Genomic DNA, 18245 nt, shown 5'->3' with positions numbered 1-18245 from the left:
ATAAGTTTTTTCATTGGTTTAATGACTGATTAAGTTTTTTAAATATTATGGTATATATTTAAATAACTAAGGAGATATTAACGTAATATAGAAAAATATGTCGATGTATATTTTTAAATAATTATGAGGGGTTAATGTAAGAGTAGATAAAAGTATATGTGTTTGCATAATTTACTCAATGTTTATGTATGAAGAAAACTTGATTGAAAAGTGCTAGTATCAAGAGAGAAAACTAAGTTACTCAATGTTTATGTAGGAAGAAAACTTGATTGAAAAGTGCCAAGAACAAAACTAGGTTATTTTAATTGAGGTGGCTAAAATACATCATTAAAGAAGAATTATTTTCTATTATTATAAAATATTATATATGATAAACAACAATCACTTTATTAATTCAAAAGTTTAATAATCCTTTAATATGTAGGATAACATGAAAAGTAATTTTGATCGTAGAGTGTTGATTAAAAAAATAACTTAAACTTTGGAATTTTATAAACACTTGTGTACACAAAAGTTTCACAAATTGAAACAAACTTCCTTAATTTGAAAACTTGTTTTTTTTAATTAAAGTGAATGAATTTTTTTTTTCTTATTATTATATTAGGGAGCAAATATCTTAGAATTTTGCATTGATATCTATTTATCATATTTTGATGATGTATGATGGGTGATAGAGACAAAACAAGGGCAGTTATAAGTTGTGGGAGCGGATACCGTTGGTTCCCACTACACTACTGACAGAAAGGGAAAGGGGAAAAAAGCTAAGGACAAAAACTGCTCATGAAATCAAAATCAAGTATTGTAAACTGTGGTACAGTGAGAGAGACACATGTCTCTGCCGACGATTCCTGTACTGTGAGTGTGTCCTCTTTTCCTTCCAAAATAAATAAATTATTAGTGTCAGACAATGCACAAATTCCACACTCCCATGTCCACCTACACCCTCTTTCTTCTTCATCTCAATCTCAAAAGTAAAATACACTGAATCCAACTACCAACTTCACCTTGGGTTTTGTAATTCACTCTGCTTTGTCTACCATCACAAGAAATTACCAGCTAGCTAGTAGTTCTATAACACTAAATGTGTATGATTTTCATCATTTTTTTTTAATACTCCATGTATTTAATTTTTTTATTTATAAAAATATTTTATAATGAAAATTAATTAAAATTATTAGACCACTCAAACAATTTCTCAAACCTCACATGCATCACCCTTTTAATAAAATAAACAATAAAAATATAAAGAGAAATATGATCTATATATCTTCTAACATATTCTATTAAATATATTCTTTATTATTATTATCAAAATTTATTAAAAATTATATTTTTTTTTGTGAAATTCACTCATAATAAATTTCTGTCATAATTTTAAACAAAATTAAACTAATAGTAAATAAATGTCTTTTAAAAATGTGTGTTAGATAATATTTTATAAAAAAATCTTAGATTATCATATATATATATACATATAATGTATAATAATTTTTTTTACAGTAATAATTATTTCAAAACTCTTACAAATTGGGTTTTCATAAAAAAAATTATTTGTACGTCACTATTAAAATTAAAACTCATGTAAATTTATATATAAGAAAAAAGGATCATTTAATGATAAGTTTTATACCATCCTCAAATCATAAAATAATAAATTTATTAATTTTTAAAATAATTTATATCAAATTTAAATAACAGAAATTAACTTTATATGTAAACCCGAAACTACACTAAACCCACTAACAATCCCTTGTTTTCTTCTTTCTCTTGCATCTGTCGCCTTCAGTTGCGACTTTCCGCCACTTGCACCCTCTCTTTCTCTTGTTTCGTGTATAAATAAACATTATATCATAGCCTCTTCTTTTGGGTTATGAATCAAATTGCTGCTATAAAGGACCCAGAGGAGGGTTCCGAGAAGAAGAAGAAGAGCAATGAAGCAATAAGTGGCGAAGAAAAAAAAGAGGATCCAATGGAGCAGGAAATGGAATCACTCACCCCTGCCACCGTCTTTTGCATTAGGCTCAAGCAACCCAAGTCCAATTTGCTCTACAAAATGAGTGTCCCTGAAATTTGTCGCAATTTCAGGTATCTCTACACTTGCATGACTTGAATTTTGCGCTATCAGCCTTGAACTTTGTGTTTGAGCAGTAATAAGTAAACTACTAATTCTTGTTATATCGGAAATAGCTTCCTTTAATCTTTTGTGTCACTGAACTTGGGATTACCATGTCTATAGTAGTAAGATTTTTCAGTGTTTTTATCATAATTTAGTTTATCTGTTGACTTCAAGAGTTGGCTATGTAAGTTTGTATCCACTAACAAAGCAGGGGAGCTAGATCAAACTAAAGATGATCGTGAATCGTGATGCTGTTTCAATAAGGATAGACACCATAGTCAAGAAATATGTACCTATTGTTAAACCAACCTCAGACCTAACTCATTAACATTTGGTGGTATAGAATAAAAAAACATTGATTTGTGGTCTGCAAATCTGTAGTGTCTTATTAGTATTAATTCTGTTAAGTAGTGTTCCAGTCCAAACAGAGAATGTGACCTACAAAAAGCCTTTGACTACCAGATAGGTTTGTCAAGAAGGAGATGCTCCTGATTAGAACAAGAAAAACTGTAAATTGGATTTACACAATGCATACTAGAAGTGTTAGTACTTAGTAGTTCAAAATATTGCATTTAGATAGGATGACTGGCAAATAGAATCAAGTGCAGAAGAGGTTCTTAATAATGCTTCATGTCCGAAGGATTTCCATTTCATTTGACCACTTTGGTGAAAATATCCTTTTATGCCTTCTGGATTTTGTATAACCTTTTTAGTTTAGGATACTTATTTTGGAGGATACTGGCTCAGTGCATTGCTTTCCTTTGAATAAAATCATATTTTAGAAAATAAAGAGAGGATATCAATGCCTTGGGCAGAGAATCATGGAAAAATATAAAATTTGCAATATAGTTTTCCTTGAAAATGTGGATTGAGAAAAATTCCGGTCTGTCATCTGCTAAATTTTTTCAAACAAATATTATTCCTGCATATTTGTTTGATTGTTCCAAATTGTGAGAGGAAGATTTGTGGAAATTGTACAATCAGTCAAGTCATTACCTTTCTGTGTTGCTTGAAAATCAACATAGTAAACAACTTGTCTTTAGTACCCGCATTGTTTTCATTTCAGTGGTACTAGTGCCATTATTCTTACATGAGGGAACCACATTAGTTCATGCTTATGCTTTTGCTATCATTTTAACAGGAGTTTTGTTTTAACATCTTTTATTGTCTGAATTATAATTAAACTGTTTTATTTTTCTCCATATCAATATAAGCTTGAACAAACTTCATCTCTCACTTAAATATTTATATAAGCATCTTTGGGAAATGGGAAGTTGATTAATATGTAGATCAGTAGATGATCAACTTCCTTGGATGTACTTCATAATGCTGTGGAGTGTGGACGCTGGTTTAGCCAGTGCTCCGTACTTCGATGGGCACACACATATTATCTCACAAGTCACAACAATTCCTAAGACAATGTAGGCTGGTTTTTCATGGTTGATAGTTTATGAATCTGTTGGTGTAAAATTGGGATTATGTATTTGATCTTCTGAGCATATTATTTTATGTCCTTTATGGTATTCTAATTCTGGCGCTGTCCCTTTTTAAAAGAATTTATTGATTTTTTTCCTAGTGCTGTTTCCTGGTGTGGAAAACTGAATGCTATAGCTTGTGCTTCTGAAACGTGTGCAAGGATTCCAAGGTTAGTTTTATCCAGTAGTCATGTTTCCTGGGTGAAAATATTTGATTATGTGCTAAAATGTTTGTTTAAAATATGACTATTGGTTTGGATAACTGAAAGTTGATGGAAAAATTTAAGAGCCAAAAAACAGATTAGATTATTTTGAGGGTCCATTGAATTTTAGCATTTATGGATGAATTCAAGAACATTTGATTAATGTTTCAAAATTCAAACTTTCCCAATTGCTTTTATTCTATTGTGATACCCAGGCCAGAAGAAGCACTAGGAAAAGATATTATGGGATATATCTTTTTGTATATTTATCTAGGTGACTGTCTCTTGGATCTTCTTTTTCTGACTGGTTTACATAATAATTTTCTTGCTCTTAACCAGTTTCCTCATTTGTTGGCAAATGAATTTGTCAATCGACTTTAAGTTTTTGTCCTGCTTGGTTTCTACTTTCTAGTAATATTGTAAAAGGTTTATATTATATGCATTTTATAGGCATATTCATTTGTTAGACAGACCCACAAGCAAATTTGAATGAATAGGGTTTATGGCAAAAAGACTTGTTCACATGCTAAATAGGCTTTGCATAATGATGTCCAATGCTTATATCATTTATGTAATATGCTTCCAATATTTGTTCAAGTATTAAATTTATATAGACAAACAGTCACATATGATGTCTAACCCTGCTCAGTTGTGTGTACCCAGTAGTTACTTTAGCTTGCTGACACCCCTGTATGTCTGCTTTTACTGGCAATTTTTGTAACGGTTATTAATGTTTCTTTTTTCTAAAGCTCAACCGGAAATCCACCATTTTGGATCCCTATACATATTGTGATCCCAGAGAGGCCGACTGAATGTGCAGTATTCAATGTCATTGCAGGTATTTTGATGTCACTGCTTCCTTCTATAATCATGGATGTTGCAGTTTTACTGTTCTGTTGGTGTTGTTTGATCTTATTTTTCACTCTGGCAGGAATGCCAAAATTGGCTTAACAATGGTAAAATTAGGTGTTTGTCTTTTTCAATTTCATTATGATAGTAATGCAGTCAAACACTGATTTTAATAAACCCTTGGTATTATTCTTCTGCGGATACTGATATCAGTGTACTATAAACACCTGTGGGTGGATTTACAATGAAAGGTAAATACTGAAACAAAAACAGAAACAGATGAAGTGGGGTATACGAGAAACCCTACCCTCTCCTTTGATTGCCTTCTAGCAGTCTGTTTACTGATATCCCAACCCCTTCTTTGATTGCCTTATTGGCAATCTGTTACACCAATTTTTCCTTCCTGAGATTTCAATACCCCCTGATTGTCTTTTTTGCATCTGATATATTCCAAGGTCCAGATCCTCTGTGCCCCTTCCTAATATAACCCTTAGTAATTGGTGATTTCCTAGCACATTACCAGCATAAAGGTTCTGCCAAATCCATGAGGCTGTTCGACATTGTTTTCTTGCATAAACTAATTATGGATTTGGGAATATAAAATTCAGGTGTAAGGCCACAAGTTGAAAACACAGAAGAAATCTTTTAATTTTCAGAACTTTTGGTCTTGGCACTTGTATATGTTGAATTAAGCCAACTCTTGGAGGATCTTGATCTGGATAGCCTTTAAGCATCATTTCAGATGTTATTGACACAAGTGTTCACACTTTTTGAAGTTAAATGATTTAATGTTTGGGGTATCAAGTATCAACGGAAAGGTCTGAAGAATTTCCTTGATGACAATATTCAAAAAATTGCCACCATTATCGTTATTATCATTGTAACCAATTTACATGGAATATTTTTCATAAATTACATCTCATTTGTAATATTGGTAAAACGAAAAAGTAGTCAAATTGAATCTGAACAATTAACAATTAGCTCATCTATTCTTTTCTTCTTGCCCTCAAATTGGTGCTATTTCTTGTCTTTTTTTTTTTTTTTTTTTCTGGGCTTTTAGTTTCTGAACTGAACTGCTTCACTATCTATGTATGTGTGTCTATATAAATTTTGAAATTTGATCAGTTGAACTGTATGCCTTCACAGATTCTCCTCGTGATTCTGTCCAGTTCATCGAATGGTCCCCCACCTGCTGTCCTCGTGCATTATTGGTAGCAAATTTCCATGGGAGAGTAACTATTTGGACTCAACCGTCTCAAGTAAGTCAGAGTTACTTAAGTAGATACTTCTACAATCACAATTTCCTGCATAACATGGTTGTGTAGTATAATTGCAAGTGCTCTGTCATTGACTTTTATGTGGCCATGGATTTAATTATTAAGTTTGTTGTTCGTCTGTAAAATAATACATGTTACTATTGCTAAAACTTACCCCAAACTCTATAGATGTCTATTATTGAGATGGTTTTTCTAAATCACAGAATGGAATCTTTAGCTATGTATTATACCCTAGCTCTACAAGGAGGTTAATGAAATTGACTTAGCGCTTGTGTGTGCCTTTGAATCGATCTTTTGTCCAACTTTAACCTTCTCTTGCTTCTCCATTATTCATATATGCTTTTCTTGTTTATTTGTTACTGATTTCTTGTCCATTCAGGGGCAAGCTAATCTTGCACTTGATGCTAGCTGCTGGTTGCGAGAGCATGAGTGGCGGCAAGATATTGCAGTTGTTACGAAGTGGCTATCAGGGGTCTCCCTGGTATGCAAACAATGTCTCTTCTATGTGATGTTTAAATTTTCTGCATATCATTTTTGAGGAATTGTTATAATATTTTTTATTTATCCAATTTTGCCCTTAAACAATTGTTCCTAAAAAACATACTCTTTTTAAACAATTGTCTCTTAAAAAATTCTATCTCTAAACATTATTCTCTAAAAACTGTTTATGAGAGAGCTTTTTTAGAGATAAATTCTTAGAGGGGGTGAATTTTTATTTTTTTTAGATAAGGAAAACTTTGTTTAGAGAGACAATTTTTTTAAGCTAAATGGGTAATTCATATTTTCCCTAGAAAATCCCACAATTTGGAGGAACTTTTAATTGTTAACAAAACGTGAAGAGAAAGATTTTGTAGGATTAGTGAAAAATCCCTAATTCCCCTTTAGTCACAATGTCATTGCATTGTGCTGACTTACAACTTATACTGTAGCAAGCTTGCACACACACACATGGATCCTGTGTAATTCAATATGGTGATTCTGATATTTTTTAATCCAATTTAATTGTGTATTTGAAAAAATCAGTATAGGTGGCTTTCATCTAAACCAAGTGGTCCTGCCAATTCAAGGTCAACATTTGAAGAAAAGTTTCTTTCACAACAATGTCAAACTTCAGGTATTTTTTTCCATTTGCCATTATGATTGCCTTTTTTTCCAGTAATTTTTTTCACTGTAGCAGTTATGAGATATCAAAAGAAATACTACTTTTGACATTGTATTTTGTCATTTTTGGTAATATTTGTTTTTTTTCCTTTTCCAATGAACCATCTGAAAAAGCTTAAGCTAAAATTATATCTTCCACGGTGCAATCCAACAAGGATTTTTCATGCACAGATTAGATGTTGGAAGAAGAGGGACTTGTGTGTGTGTTGGGATTAGGGTTTGAGGGTCATATGGTCCATATGTATACTCTTTGTAATTTAGTTGATCATAGCGTATGATTCTGTTTCACCAGAGGACACAAGTCTATCGATTTCTCTTATTATTTTCCACTTTACATCGGGTTATAGCAATTTTCCATTTTGCTTTTCTGATTTTGACAATAGAAGTATCTTCGGGAAGACAAGTAATTTGAAGTGAAGTACTATACTTAATCTTCCTTCCACTTTTGATTGAGTTTGGCTTTTAATTATGATACTGAACCATCTTAGTGTCTGGCTGATGCTTATCAAGCCCTGATTCTTCTAGCGAGATGTGCTATATCGGACACTCATGTCATGATGACACTTGTAATGTGTCTATGTCTATGTCATGTTCTGTTTCCGTGCTTGTTAGTCTTAATATTAACACAATTACACAATTTGTATGTTGACGGTGTAGTGTTGACAACCATGGAAATGCCTGAAATTAGAACTTTTTTCCTCTCTTTATTTGATTGCTTATTTCAGTTATTTTTTTAATAATTCGTTTTACATGTTCATTTTAATATGTATATTAAAATTGCTGTATGCTAGTGTGTCTGACACATGGGTTTGTTTTGATTTCAGCTAGATGGCCCAATTTTCTTTGTGTCTGTTCTGTGCTTTCGTCAGGCTCTGTTCAACTTCATTGGTCTCAGTGGCCTCCTCAGAATGCAACACCACCCAAATGGTTTTGCACTAGTAAAGGACCATTGGGTTGTGGCCCCAGTGGCATTATGGCTGGTGATGCTATCATTACAGACAGTGGTGCCATGCATGTGGCAGGTGTGCCAATTGTTAATCCATCCACCATTGTTGTTTGGGAGGTTATGCCTGGGCCTGGTAATGGTTTCCAAGTAATTCCTAGAACAAGTACCAATAATGGTGTTCCACCTCCTCTTAGCTCACCCAACTGGACTGGTTTTGCACCTTTAGCTGCATATTTATTTAGTTGGCAAGATCATCTATTATCTGAAGAAAAACAAGGGAAAAACCAGACAAACCAAAACCTTGGTGATTCTATACCACTTAACTGTTCACCGGTTTCAAATTTTTCAGCATATGTGAGTCCTGAAACTGCAGCTCAAACTGCTGCAACCACTACATGGGGTTCTGGTGTAACAGCAGTAGCTTTTGATCCAACTTGTGGTGGTTCCGTGATAGCTGTTGTGATAGCTGAGGGTATGGACCTGATTCTTGATCTTTTTTCACACAATTTATATTTGTTCTGTGCTATGGCATACCTTCATTAATAATGATTTTGTTCCTTCAGTTTCAATATATTCTTCTGACATATAATTTACATCATGGTTATTGAACTCGAGTTAACTCATTAACTCTTACGAGTTTACGAGTCCACTTACCCTCTGAGTTAACTCGTGTGTAAACTTTTTTTTTAGTAGACTCTGAGTCTTCTATAAACTCTAAGTAAACTTGGTAGACTTTCGAGTTTACCATTGAGTCAACAAGTTAAAAAAATTAGATCAAAATATAAGTCATTTTGGATTGTTTTCTGTTTGTCTAATGTTCAACATACCTTCATTTAGTGTGTTGTTCCCGAATAATAAAATTCTCACCTTTAATAACACCAAACTTTTGTTCTCTAATAACATCAAATCCTCGATGGGAGTGATCTACCACTACTATAACATCTGCAAGTTATTATCTAGTAGTGATGCATTACTAGACTTGATTATTTAAATATTGTGAAATTTATGATTTACTATTTTGCTTTATTATATTGTTAATTGGTATGTTATTTATAGATATTTTGTTATTATTTTTATATGAAGTGGACTCTTACGAGTCTACGAGTTAAATCCACGAGTCGAGTCTAGGGAACTCTCACTAGTCTACGTAAACTCTTGAGTTTGATAACCTTGATTTACATTATCATTATTTTACCCATTTTTATGATTGAGTCCTAGTGAATATCACTTAGATCTGAAAACTTTATTGTGTTTAATTGTTTATCTGTTCAAGTTATTAATCCATCGTATTTGTGAACATTTCACTTAGATATGAATAACAAGTTAGGGAGTAATTATACAATGTTGAAGACACACTAGGGATCAGATTTCACTTGGTTTTCTAACCATTAATTAGAATTCTGACCTAAATCTAAACAATCAATTGATGGGAAACCATTAAAGTCATGGAGAAGAGTTAAAATACTAAAGCTCCAAATAAAGTCATTCTGAATCAAATTAAATCACGTATAAATCTTAATAATTAAAGCCCAAGACCTGTTTAATTTTGGAATACATGGGTTTGTAATTGAAACCAATAAATTGATTAAATAACCTTTCATTGTGGTCAAACTACTTGTCTTTTTAATAACAGCTATGCGTTATGAAACAAAAGGAATTTAAATATCCACAATTGAGAAGAAAAAATTGAATGTCAAATGATAGTATGATACAAATGGAGCATATGAAGGTTATGCATGTTCCCTGCAAATAATCGTGTTTCCAGTCTTGGACTACTCATCCTTGAACAAGTTGGACATTTTAGCCATGACCAACTAAAGTAACATACTGGAAGGACCCATGTGTTTTATCTAGCCATCTCTACATCTTTAGATTTCGTGACAATGCTATCTGTGATTTATGTTTGGCAGAATTTATGCCATAGTTTCTTGTGCATTGATCATTGAGCTAGGAAATTGATATTATATTTATAAGTATATAATTTATCTTACCTTTGTAGGACAGTACATGTCCCCATATGATCCAGATGAGGGCCCATCAATCACAGGGTGGAGAGTGCAACTCTGGGAATCATCTTTACAGCATGTTGTCCTTCATCCAATATTTGGGAATCCCACTTCCAGTATGGGTGGACAGCCTCCTATGCAAACTGTTTGGCAGACCAAAGTGGACCTGAGCATTCCACCAACAAATGATTTCAAGAATCATCAAGCTCCAGCAGTTGGAATGAACACTGACATTCAAAAGGTATCCGAGTTTGGTTTTGATAAGTCAAAAAGGGTCAATTTTGATCCTTTTGATCTTCCAAGTGATGTTAGGGCACTTGCACGAATTGTATACTCTCCTCATGGTGGTGAAATTGCCATTGCTTTTCTTCGGGGTGGAGTGCACATCTTTTCTGGTCCAAATTTTGCACCTGTAGACAACTATCAGATTAGTGTTGGATCTGCAATTGCTGCTCCTGCTTTTTCTTCAACAAGCTGCTGTTCAGCTTCTGTTTGGCATGACCCAAGCAAAGATCAGACAATTTTGAAAATAATCCGGGTTCTTCCTCCTGCTATTCCAACTAGTCAAGTAAAGACCAACTCATCAAACTGGGAGCGTGCAATTGCTGAAAGGTGATTTCTTAAAACCCTTCTCAGTATATGACATGTTAATGCTTTCTTATTTCTTTTACATAACTCAGTGGAGGTTGTGATTTATTTCCCTTTTCAATTGTTTATTTTGTTGCGAACTGACATCTGTTAGGAAAAGCAGGTTTTGGTGGAGCCTTTTGGTTGGAGTTAATTGGTGGGATGCTGTGGGCTGTACACAGAGTGCTGCTGAGGATGGTATTGGTAAGGAGGTGCAAATTATTTAGTCATGTCGAAGTTAGTGCCAGGGGAATTAGAGAAAAGGGATAAAGCAATTTGCTTTGTTTCATATATGCATTCTACTATGAAGCAACTGCACAATGTGCCATTGATGCTCTGTATTGATGAGTTTCTTTGTTTTTTCCTTTTTCTGTTTCAGTTTCACTCAACAGTGTTATCGCAGTCTTGGATGCAGACTTCCATTCTCTTCCTTCTGCTCAGCACAGACAACAGTATTGTCCTGTATACTTCTCTGAACTTTCACCATTAGCTTTCGTAGTTATCTTCTTCATTGTTAGGTCCTGGGGTGTCTTATTATTTTTCTGTTGTTTCATAGTGTTTCTGGGATATAATATTACCTGGATAATGGACCTTGCAGTAGATACTTGTTATTAGCAATTTTATCTCTATCTCATAGTTTTAACTATTGGCTTCCTTATAGGACTTTATGCTGACACAACTTGATGTTCATTTCCACCTGATGATCCTGTCATCCTGCTTTGTTTCCCTTCTTGTTTTACTATGTTTCCTGTTGGCACAGATCTCCCCCCTTCCTCAAAGTTCTAATATTGGCTTTGACATTCTTAATTATTTTTTTAGCCATTTCATTGGATTGTTTCAATTTATGTTAGTCTAGTATGAATCTCATTTTAAATCTTTTCAGTACCTTCTGAGATCCACTTGAACTAAACTTTCAGTATCCCTGTCCTGTGTCTTTCAATTATTGTTATAAAGTTAAACAATATTTTACTTTCAGTTTCTCCTGTTTATTGGTGTTTTTATGAAGACGTGTGGAAATGGGCGTGTTGATGCTTTTTGGGCTAAAAATAGCTTGGTTTTGTATGATTGCAGAGTCTAGACAGGATAAAGTGTAGGCTGCTTGAAGGGGCAAATGCTCAAGAGGTCAGGGCAATGGTTCTGGATATGCAAGCTAGGTTGTTGTTGGATATGCTTGGGAAGGGAATTGAGTCTGCTTTGATAAATCCTTCAGCTTTAGTGCCCGATCCATGGCAAGTATCTAGTGAGACATTAACCAGCATTGACCCTGAAGCAGTGGCTGTTGAACCTGCACTAGTTCCATGTGTTCAGGTTTGCTTTGGTCTCTGTTGTAATCATGTGCTCCTTATTTTGTTTAATGAGAAGATCTACACTCAGCTTTCTGGTGTAGCAATGGTTAACTGCATGGTTCAGTCCGCATACTTTGTTTTGTATGCACTTGGCATACATTTTATTTATATTCATTTGTTAAGAAAACTGATTTTTTTTTTACATATAGTAAACAATACCCGCCAACCTATTGAACATGTAATATTATTAAAACCTTTGATTCTCTCTCTTTGTTCAATAAGCTGACATTTTTTTTTAATTTGTTTAACATTTGACTGTATATACATCTCAGAATTGTTTCAATATTACTCAGGCTTATGTTGATTCAGTTCTTGATCTAGCTTCACACTTTATCACCCGGTTGCGGCGTTATGCAAGTTTCTGCCGTACATTGGCAAGTCATGCTGTAACTGCAGGGACGGGAAATAACCGAAATGTGGTAGCTAGTCCTGCCCAATGTTCTGCAACTCCTGCAACAAGTCAGGGTAAATGTGCAATGATATGATATTGTATTGTTTTTTTTAATAGTTTGTTTTATTCTATTAAAATTTGTTTCATTTTATTTATAACAAATCAGATAGATCCTTACTTCTAAAGTCTTGTCATTATGGATCTACTATAGAAGCAAGGATTTGGTGCTCTGTTTTTTATTCTCACAAAAAACTCAGTTGTCCAACCTTGAATACCTTTATTTGTCTTTCTATCATCATTACCTTTATTCTTTATATTACATTTTGATATGGTTATAATTTTTCCCTTCATGTTTGAATAGTTTTCTAGAAGGTTGGATAGGATAAAATCAGATCTCATTTGATCTTTGATTTTCTTCTATAATCAAATTTGATCTTGTTTTTATTTTGATTTATCCTTGATTTTCTCCTATCTTTAATTTAATTTACTTTGCAATCAGATTGGCTGGAGAATCTCTCTAACCAATTTTACCTATTCTTATCCTCATTGTAACTCTCTCTTAATCAATGAATAAGAAAATCATTCTCTTCTATACTACTTTACATACCAAATTAAAGCAAAAACAACGTTGTCCAGGAGGTCAAAATGGGACAACCAGTTCTAGTGGAAGCACACAGATGCAAGCTTGGGTACAAGGGGCCATTGCCAAGATTAGTAGCACTACTGACGGAGTGTCCAACCCGGTTCCTAACCCCCCCATCAGTGGTCCTTCGTCCTTTATGCCCATAAGCATTAATACAGGAACTTTCCCTGGAACACCTGCAGTTCGACTTATTGGGGACTGTCATTTCCTCCATAGATTATGCCAACTGTTGCTCTTCTGTTTTTTCTTTCGACGAGCACAACAACCCCGCTATGCGGGAGGTGTACAGAGAACTGCTGACACAAATCTACAAAAACCTCAACCTAATGCTTCTGTCCCTGGCAAGGTGGAGGAAATTGCAAAACCAGTGTCAACTGTGGTTAGGCCAGATGATGGTCAGGCTGGTCGAGTTAGTCAACTTGTGCCTGCATCAAAAGGAGGTGAAGAACCATCTCCAGGGCGTTCAAGAATTGGTACTGGAAATGCTGGCCTAGGATATACATATGAAGAGGTATAACTATATTATGACTTGTCTGAAAGCGCTCCTATTTCAGTGATTTATGACTGACATAAATGTGTTTCAAAAGTCAACATAATCCTCTCTTGTACTTACGTAGGTTAACTGTTAACTTATGGTCTTACTACACTGGTAATGCAGGTCAAGGTTCTTTTTCTAGTACTTATGGATCTATGTCGCCGAACTGCTGGCTTGCAACACCCGTTGCCAGTTTCTCAGGTGGGGAGTAATAACATACAGGTTCGGCTGCATTATATTGATGGGAACTACACTGTACTGCCTGAGGTTGTGGAAGCAGCCCTTGGCCCCCATATGCAGGTTACTTTCTGTTTTCCCATTTCAAAGTCAGTATTTTTGGCAGACAAACAAATTCATGATTTTGAAAACAAGATGTAATAGCGATACCTGCTAGTCAAGTAGGACTAGAAAGGGCTCTATTGTCTTTCTTCAGTAACGATGCTTTTTTGACGAAGTTTCTGATTTAGTGATGGAGCACACTGTTAGATTATGTAGGAGCATTTGATGATTGAATGTTGTGCTTTTTAAAAAATATATGTTTTTGTTCTTTTTGGGTGCATTAAAATGTGTTTGTTTCCTTGGAATAAGTGACTATCTTTCCTGTGAATTAATCCTGCCCTCAAAACTAAATAAAAACTGGCTATGCAGAACATGCCCCGTCCTAGAGGTGCTGATGCTGCTGGTCTTCTACTACGTGAGCTAGAACTCCATCCTCCAGCTGAAGAGTGGCATAGACGGAATATGTTTGGTGGACCTTGGTCTGATCCAGATGATTTGGATTCTGCAAATGATGCACCAAAACTTATTAGTTTAAATCCACTTGATTCCAGCTCATTGGAAAATTGTGATGTCTACTATGGAGCCAATGGCTTATGGCCAAGGAAGCGCAGGATGTCTGAACGAGATGCAGCTTTTGGGTTGAACACTTCTGTGGGCCTGGGAGCATACCTTGGTATAATGGGATCTCGAAGAGATGTTGTTACTGCATTGTGGAAAACTGGCCTTGAAGGGATCTGGTACAAGGTATGGAAAGAAACTTTGTTTGGTTTTTTGTGTTGTTTTATATCCTCCATATGTGCATGTAAGGTTTTATAACCTATTAAATGTTTGGTATTTAGTACGGTCCAAGAGTTATTCTTTTTAATCTTTGATAAAGTCATGGCGGTTTTCTCTTGATAGATGCAAGACAAATTGCTAATTGACAACCGATGTAAATGAAATGTTGAATGATTGAAAATTTTAGCAGTGTCAGACTTGTTAATCTGGCTAACATGGACCAAATTTGTAAACAAAGCCATTCCTTCAATGATGCCTAGAAATTAGTAATAGACACTTCTCTTTCTTCTTCCTGACCTTTTAATTTCATTATCTGCTTGCATGTAAATATTATTTTACTTTCTCATTCTCCATTTTACTTCTGTTTGATACAGTGTATAAGATGTCTGCGGCAGACTTGTGCTTTTGCCTCACCAGCTTCCACCAATCTTCCCAGTCAAAATGACCGGGAGATTTGGTGGATCAGCCGCTGGGCTTATGGATGTCCAATGTGTGGTGGAACATGGGTTCGAGTTGTATAGCTGGCTTCAATACAAAATTGTCATTTGAGTTTCTCTTTTGGTGAGGGAAGAATTGCTTGTATTTTACCTGCAGAAACTGAAGGTGGATGGAATTGTACAGGAGAGGAGACATGTAGATTACCTGACAGGTTCTTTATCAGTATGTTGTCATTAAAAGTGACCAAACGAACTTGGATTTGAGTATTATTCTACTGATCACTATGTAAAGTTCCAAGAGTTATCAACTAATTCACCTAGATCTCAAATTTCTTTGGAATTATGATCATGTGATTCGTGTTACACCGCCAAAATTAGGTATTATCCTTGTGATGTTTGTAGTTGCTCCTTCAACATCTATGGTTTAGGATTTTTAACCCTTAAAATTGACTTGAGTGCACCATATCAAGCACAACATATGGTGATATCATGCAAGGCATATTAATTTTCCTTTTACTCATCACAAGTTAGTTGGATGATCATTTGGTCATAATTTTTTTCTTTCACCGTGCGTCTTTTCTGTCAAATGCTTTATGTTTATTTTTGGAATTAGTAATCTAGAAGATTGAATAATTAGGAATTTGGATCAGATTATTCTAATTTAAATCAGAATCAGATTACTTTGATTTGATTTGATCCTTTTTTATTTACTTTCCATTTTATATTTATTATGTAATCAGGCAGCCTTGCCTATATATGTATCCTTATTATTTATGAAATAATATAGTGAAAGTATTTCTTCCTCTCCTATAATTTTTCTCTAGCAGTCCCTAAAACCACTTGGTATTATAGCTTCTACTTTGATCATGTAGTAGCCCACCATGGAAAAAACCACTACAACCAAAGAAAATTCCTCCACCATGTCTTCCATGAATTCTGGAGGTACTAAAACTACATCCCTGGTTGCATCTGATTCTCTATCCATGGGTATCAATTTACAACTTTTAATCCAAAAGTTGAATGGTAAAAACTACATTAAATGGGCTCGTTCCGTGAAACTAGCCCTTGAGGGCAAGGAAAAGTTGGACTACCTACCAGGAGACATCCCTCAACTAGGACACTCTAATCATTCTCTCCCAAAATGAAAGTTAGAAAATTGGTGCCAATCAACTCAATGGACTCTCGTCCGTTGGGAAGCCATTCTTATTCCTCCCAACCGCGAAAGATGTATAGGAGGTTGTCCACTATTGTTATTCTGATTTGGAGAACTCTTCCTAGATTTATGAACTCAAGAGTTTTACAATTTTAATTATATGGTTTCTTGTCCTATTCATGCAATTATATGCATTATCTAATTAAATAGCATTAGAATAGGAAAAAAGTAGCGAAGGCTTATTAAAATTGTTATTTTATCATTTGTTTATGTACCAAAAATCCAATGCAACTCATAACCACATTACTTAAATTGAATTTCGTTGTTCATGTCCTTTTAGTATTAAAAAATTAAATTAAACTAAATATTTTAATGTTTTAACTTCAAAAAGCATGCATGTATATATAAGAGAAACTATAAGAGAAGATAATTAGGTATAGCAAAAGTGGCAACAAAAATACAATTTTCTAAAACAGATTTTAAATTAAATTTACAAAACATATTATTTATTTTAATTATCCTCTAAAATATAGTTCTTAAAAATTACAAAGCAAAACTAAATCTCACATAATTAATAATGTATCATAGTTTTAGAGAGCATAATACATCTTTGCTTTGGGATCATATGTTTACCATGCTCCCTTGCATAACAAAGTTACCAAGCACTAACGTTACCGATTGCCAAATTAACAATTGAACCATCCTTATTAGTAAAAGAGGCTAAAGAAAATTCTTCGAGCTATATCTCATTTGGTTTTTTCATCCACCTCACACCTATCAACGCTTGGTCCTTCACATTCATAGTGAACATAAGTGAAGTTATTCATACCAAAATTGTTTAAAAAATAAGAAAAAATGAAAAAGATGTTTCAAAAAATGACGAATATTACTTTCGATCCTTGAGGAGGTACCACACGGGAAAAAAATTTCCTTGAATGAAATATGACTTTGAAATAAGGACGACATGCCCTTCCTAAATTCACTTTCTTATCCCCAAAAGGGAACCTCATTTAAATACAAAACAGTTTGAACCATATTTTGATTTTGTCCTTGAGATCAAACAATTTTGCAAGTGAACAAAAGGATGTAAAAACAAATGTTTTACTTTTTCTTGTTTAAAATGATTTTTCTTAAAAATATATATTCATGTAATTGCCCCATAAAGAGATTGTTCATCACCAATGATAACATTCACTTCATCTTCATTGTAGCAATCTTTGAAGTAGTGGCTTCCCCTTGCATCATCAAATAAGGTGTCCTAGTAACCAATGAAATTACACTTGAAGAAGAATGTTTTATGTGCTTATATCTTGCTTACAAGAGCTGCTGCAATGTTAATTATATCATTTCTTGTCTTATCCATGCTATTATATGCGTTTTCTAGTTAAATAACATTAGATTAGAAAAAAATAGCAAAGGTTTACTAAAATTGTTATTTTATCATTTGTTTATATACCAAGAAATATATGCAACTCACAATCACATTATTTAAATTAAATTTCGTTGTTCATGTCCTTTCAGTATTAAATAATTAAATTAAATCAAATATTTTATTGTTTTAACTTTAAACAACATGCATGTATGACTCATAAACATTGCGTGTTATGACATATTTGTAAGTACACATAAAAGTACACAAACATGTACACCTCAACAAACATATATATATAAACATAACGCACATACACATGCATGCATGCATGTATATATAAGAGAAACTATAAGAGAAGATAATTAATTGTAACAAAAATGACAAAAAAATATAATTTTCTAAAACTGATTTTAAATTAAGTTTACAAAACATATTATTTATTTTAATTATCTTCTAAAATATAGTTCTTAAAAATTAAAAAGCAAAACTAAATCTCATATCATTAATCATGTATTATAGTTTTGGAAAGGATAATTCTATCTTTGCTTTGGGATGATATGCTTAGCATGCTCCCTTGCATAACAAAGCGACCAAGCACTAATGTTAAATATTGGCAAATTAACACTTGAACCATCCTTATTTATGTAATTGT

General features: G+C 33.8%; 1 protein-coding gene across 1 annotated transcript; it reads left to right on the top strand.

Annotated features, from left to right (window-relative positions):
- Positions 1–1746: 1746 nt before the first annotated feature.
- Positions 1747–15634, top strand: LOC100812938 (mediator of RNA polymerase II transcription subunit 16). Its single transcript, XM_003543012.5, has 16 exons — positions 1747–2085; positions 3693–3761; positions 4544–4632; positions 5790–5902; positions 6300–6401; positions 6944–7034; positions 7906–8499; positions 10027–10645; positions 10785–10864; positions 11040–11122; positions 11732–11968; positions 12300–12471; positions 13034–13551; positions 13699–13875; positions 14224–14598; positions 15006–15634. The coding sequence occupies exons 1-16, from the start codon at positions 1871–1873 to the stop codon at positions 15150–15152; spliced, it is 3681 nt and encodes a 1226-aa protein (XP_003543060.2). The 5' UTR covers positions 1747–1870; the 3' UTR covers positions 15153–15634.
- The last annotated feature ends 2611 nt before the right edge of the window (positions 15635–18245 follow it).

Source organism: Glycine max, chromosome 13, assembly GCF_000004515.6.
Source record: "Glycine max cultivar Williams 82 chromosome 13, Glycine_max_v4.0, whole genome shotgun sequence".
Classification (NCBI taxonomy): Eukaryota; Viridiplantae; Streptophyta; class Magnoliopsida; order Fabales; family Fabaceae; genus Glycine; species Glycine max.
The sequence above is the reverse complement of the archived record's forward strand: the minus strand, read 5'-3'. Positions and strand labels throughout refer to the sequence as shown.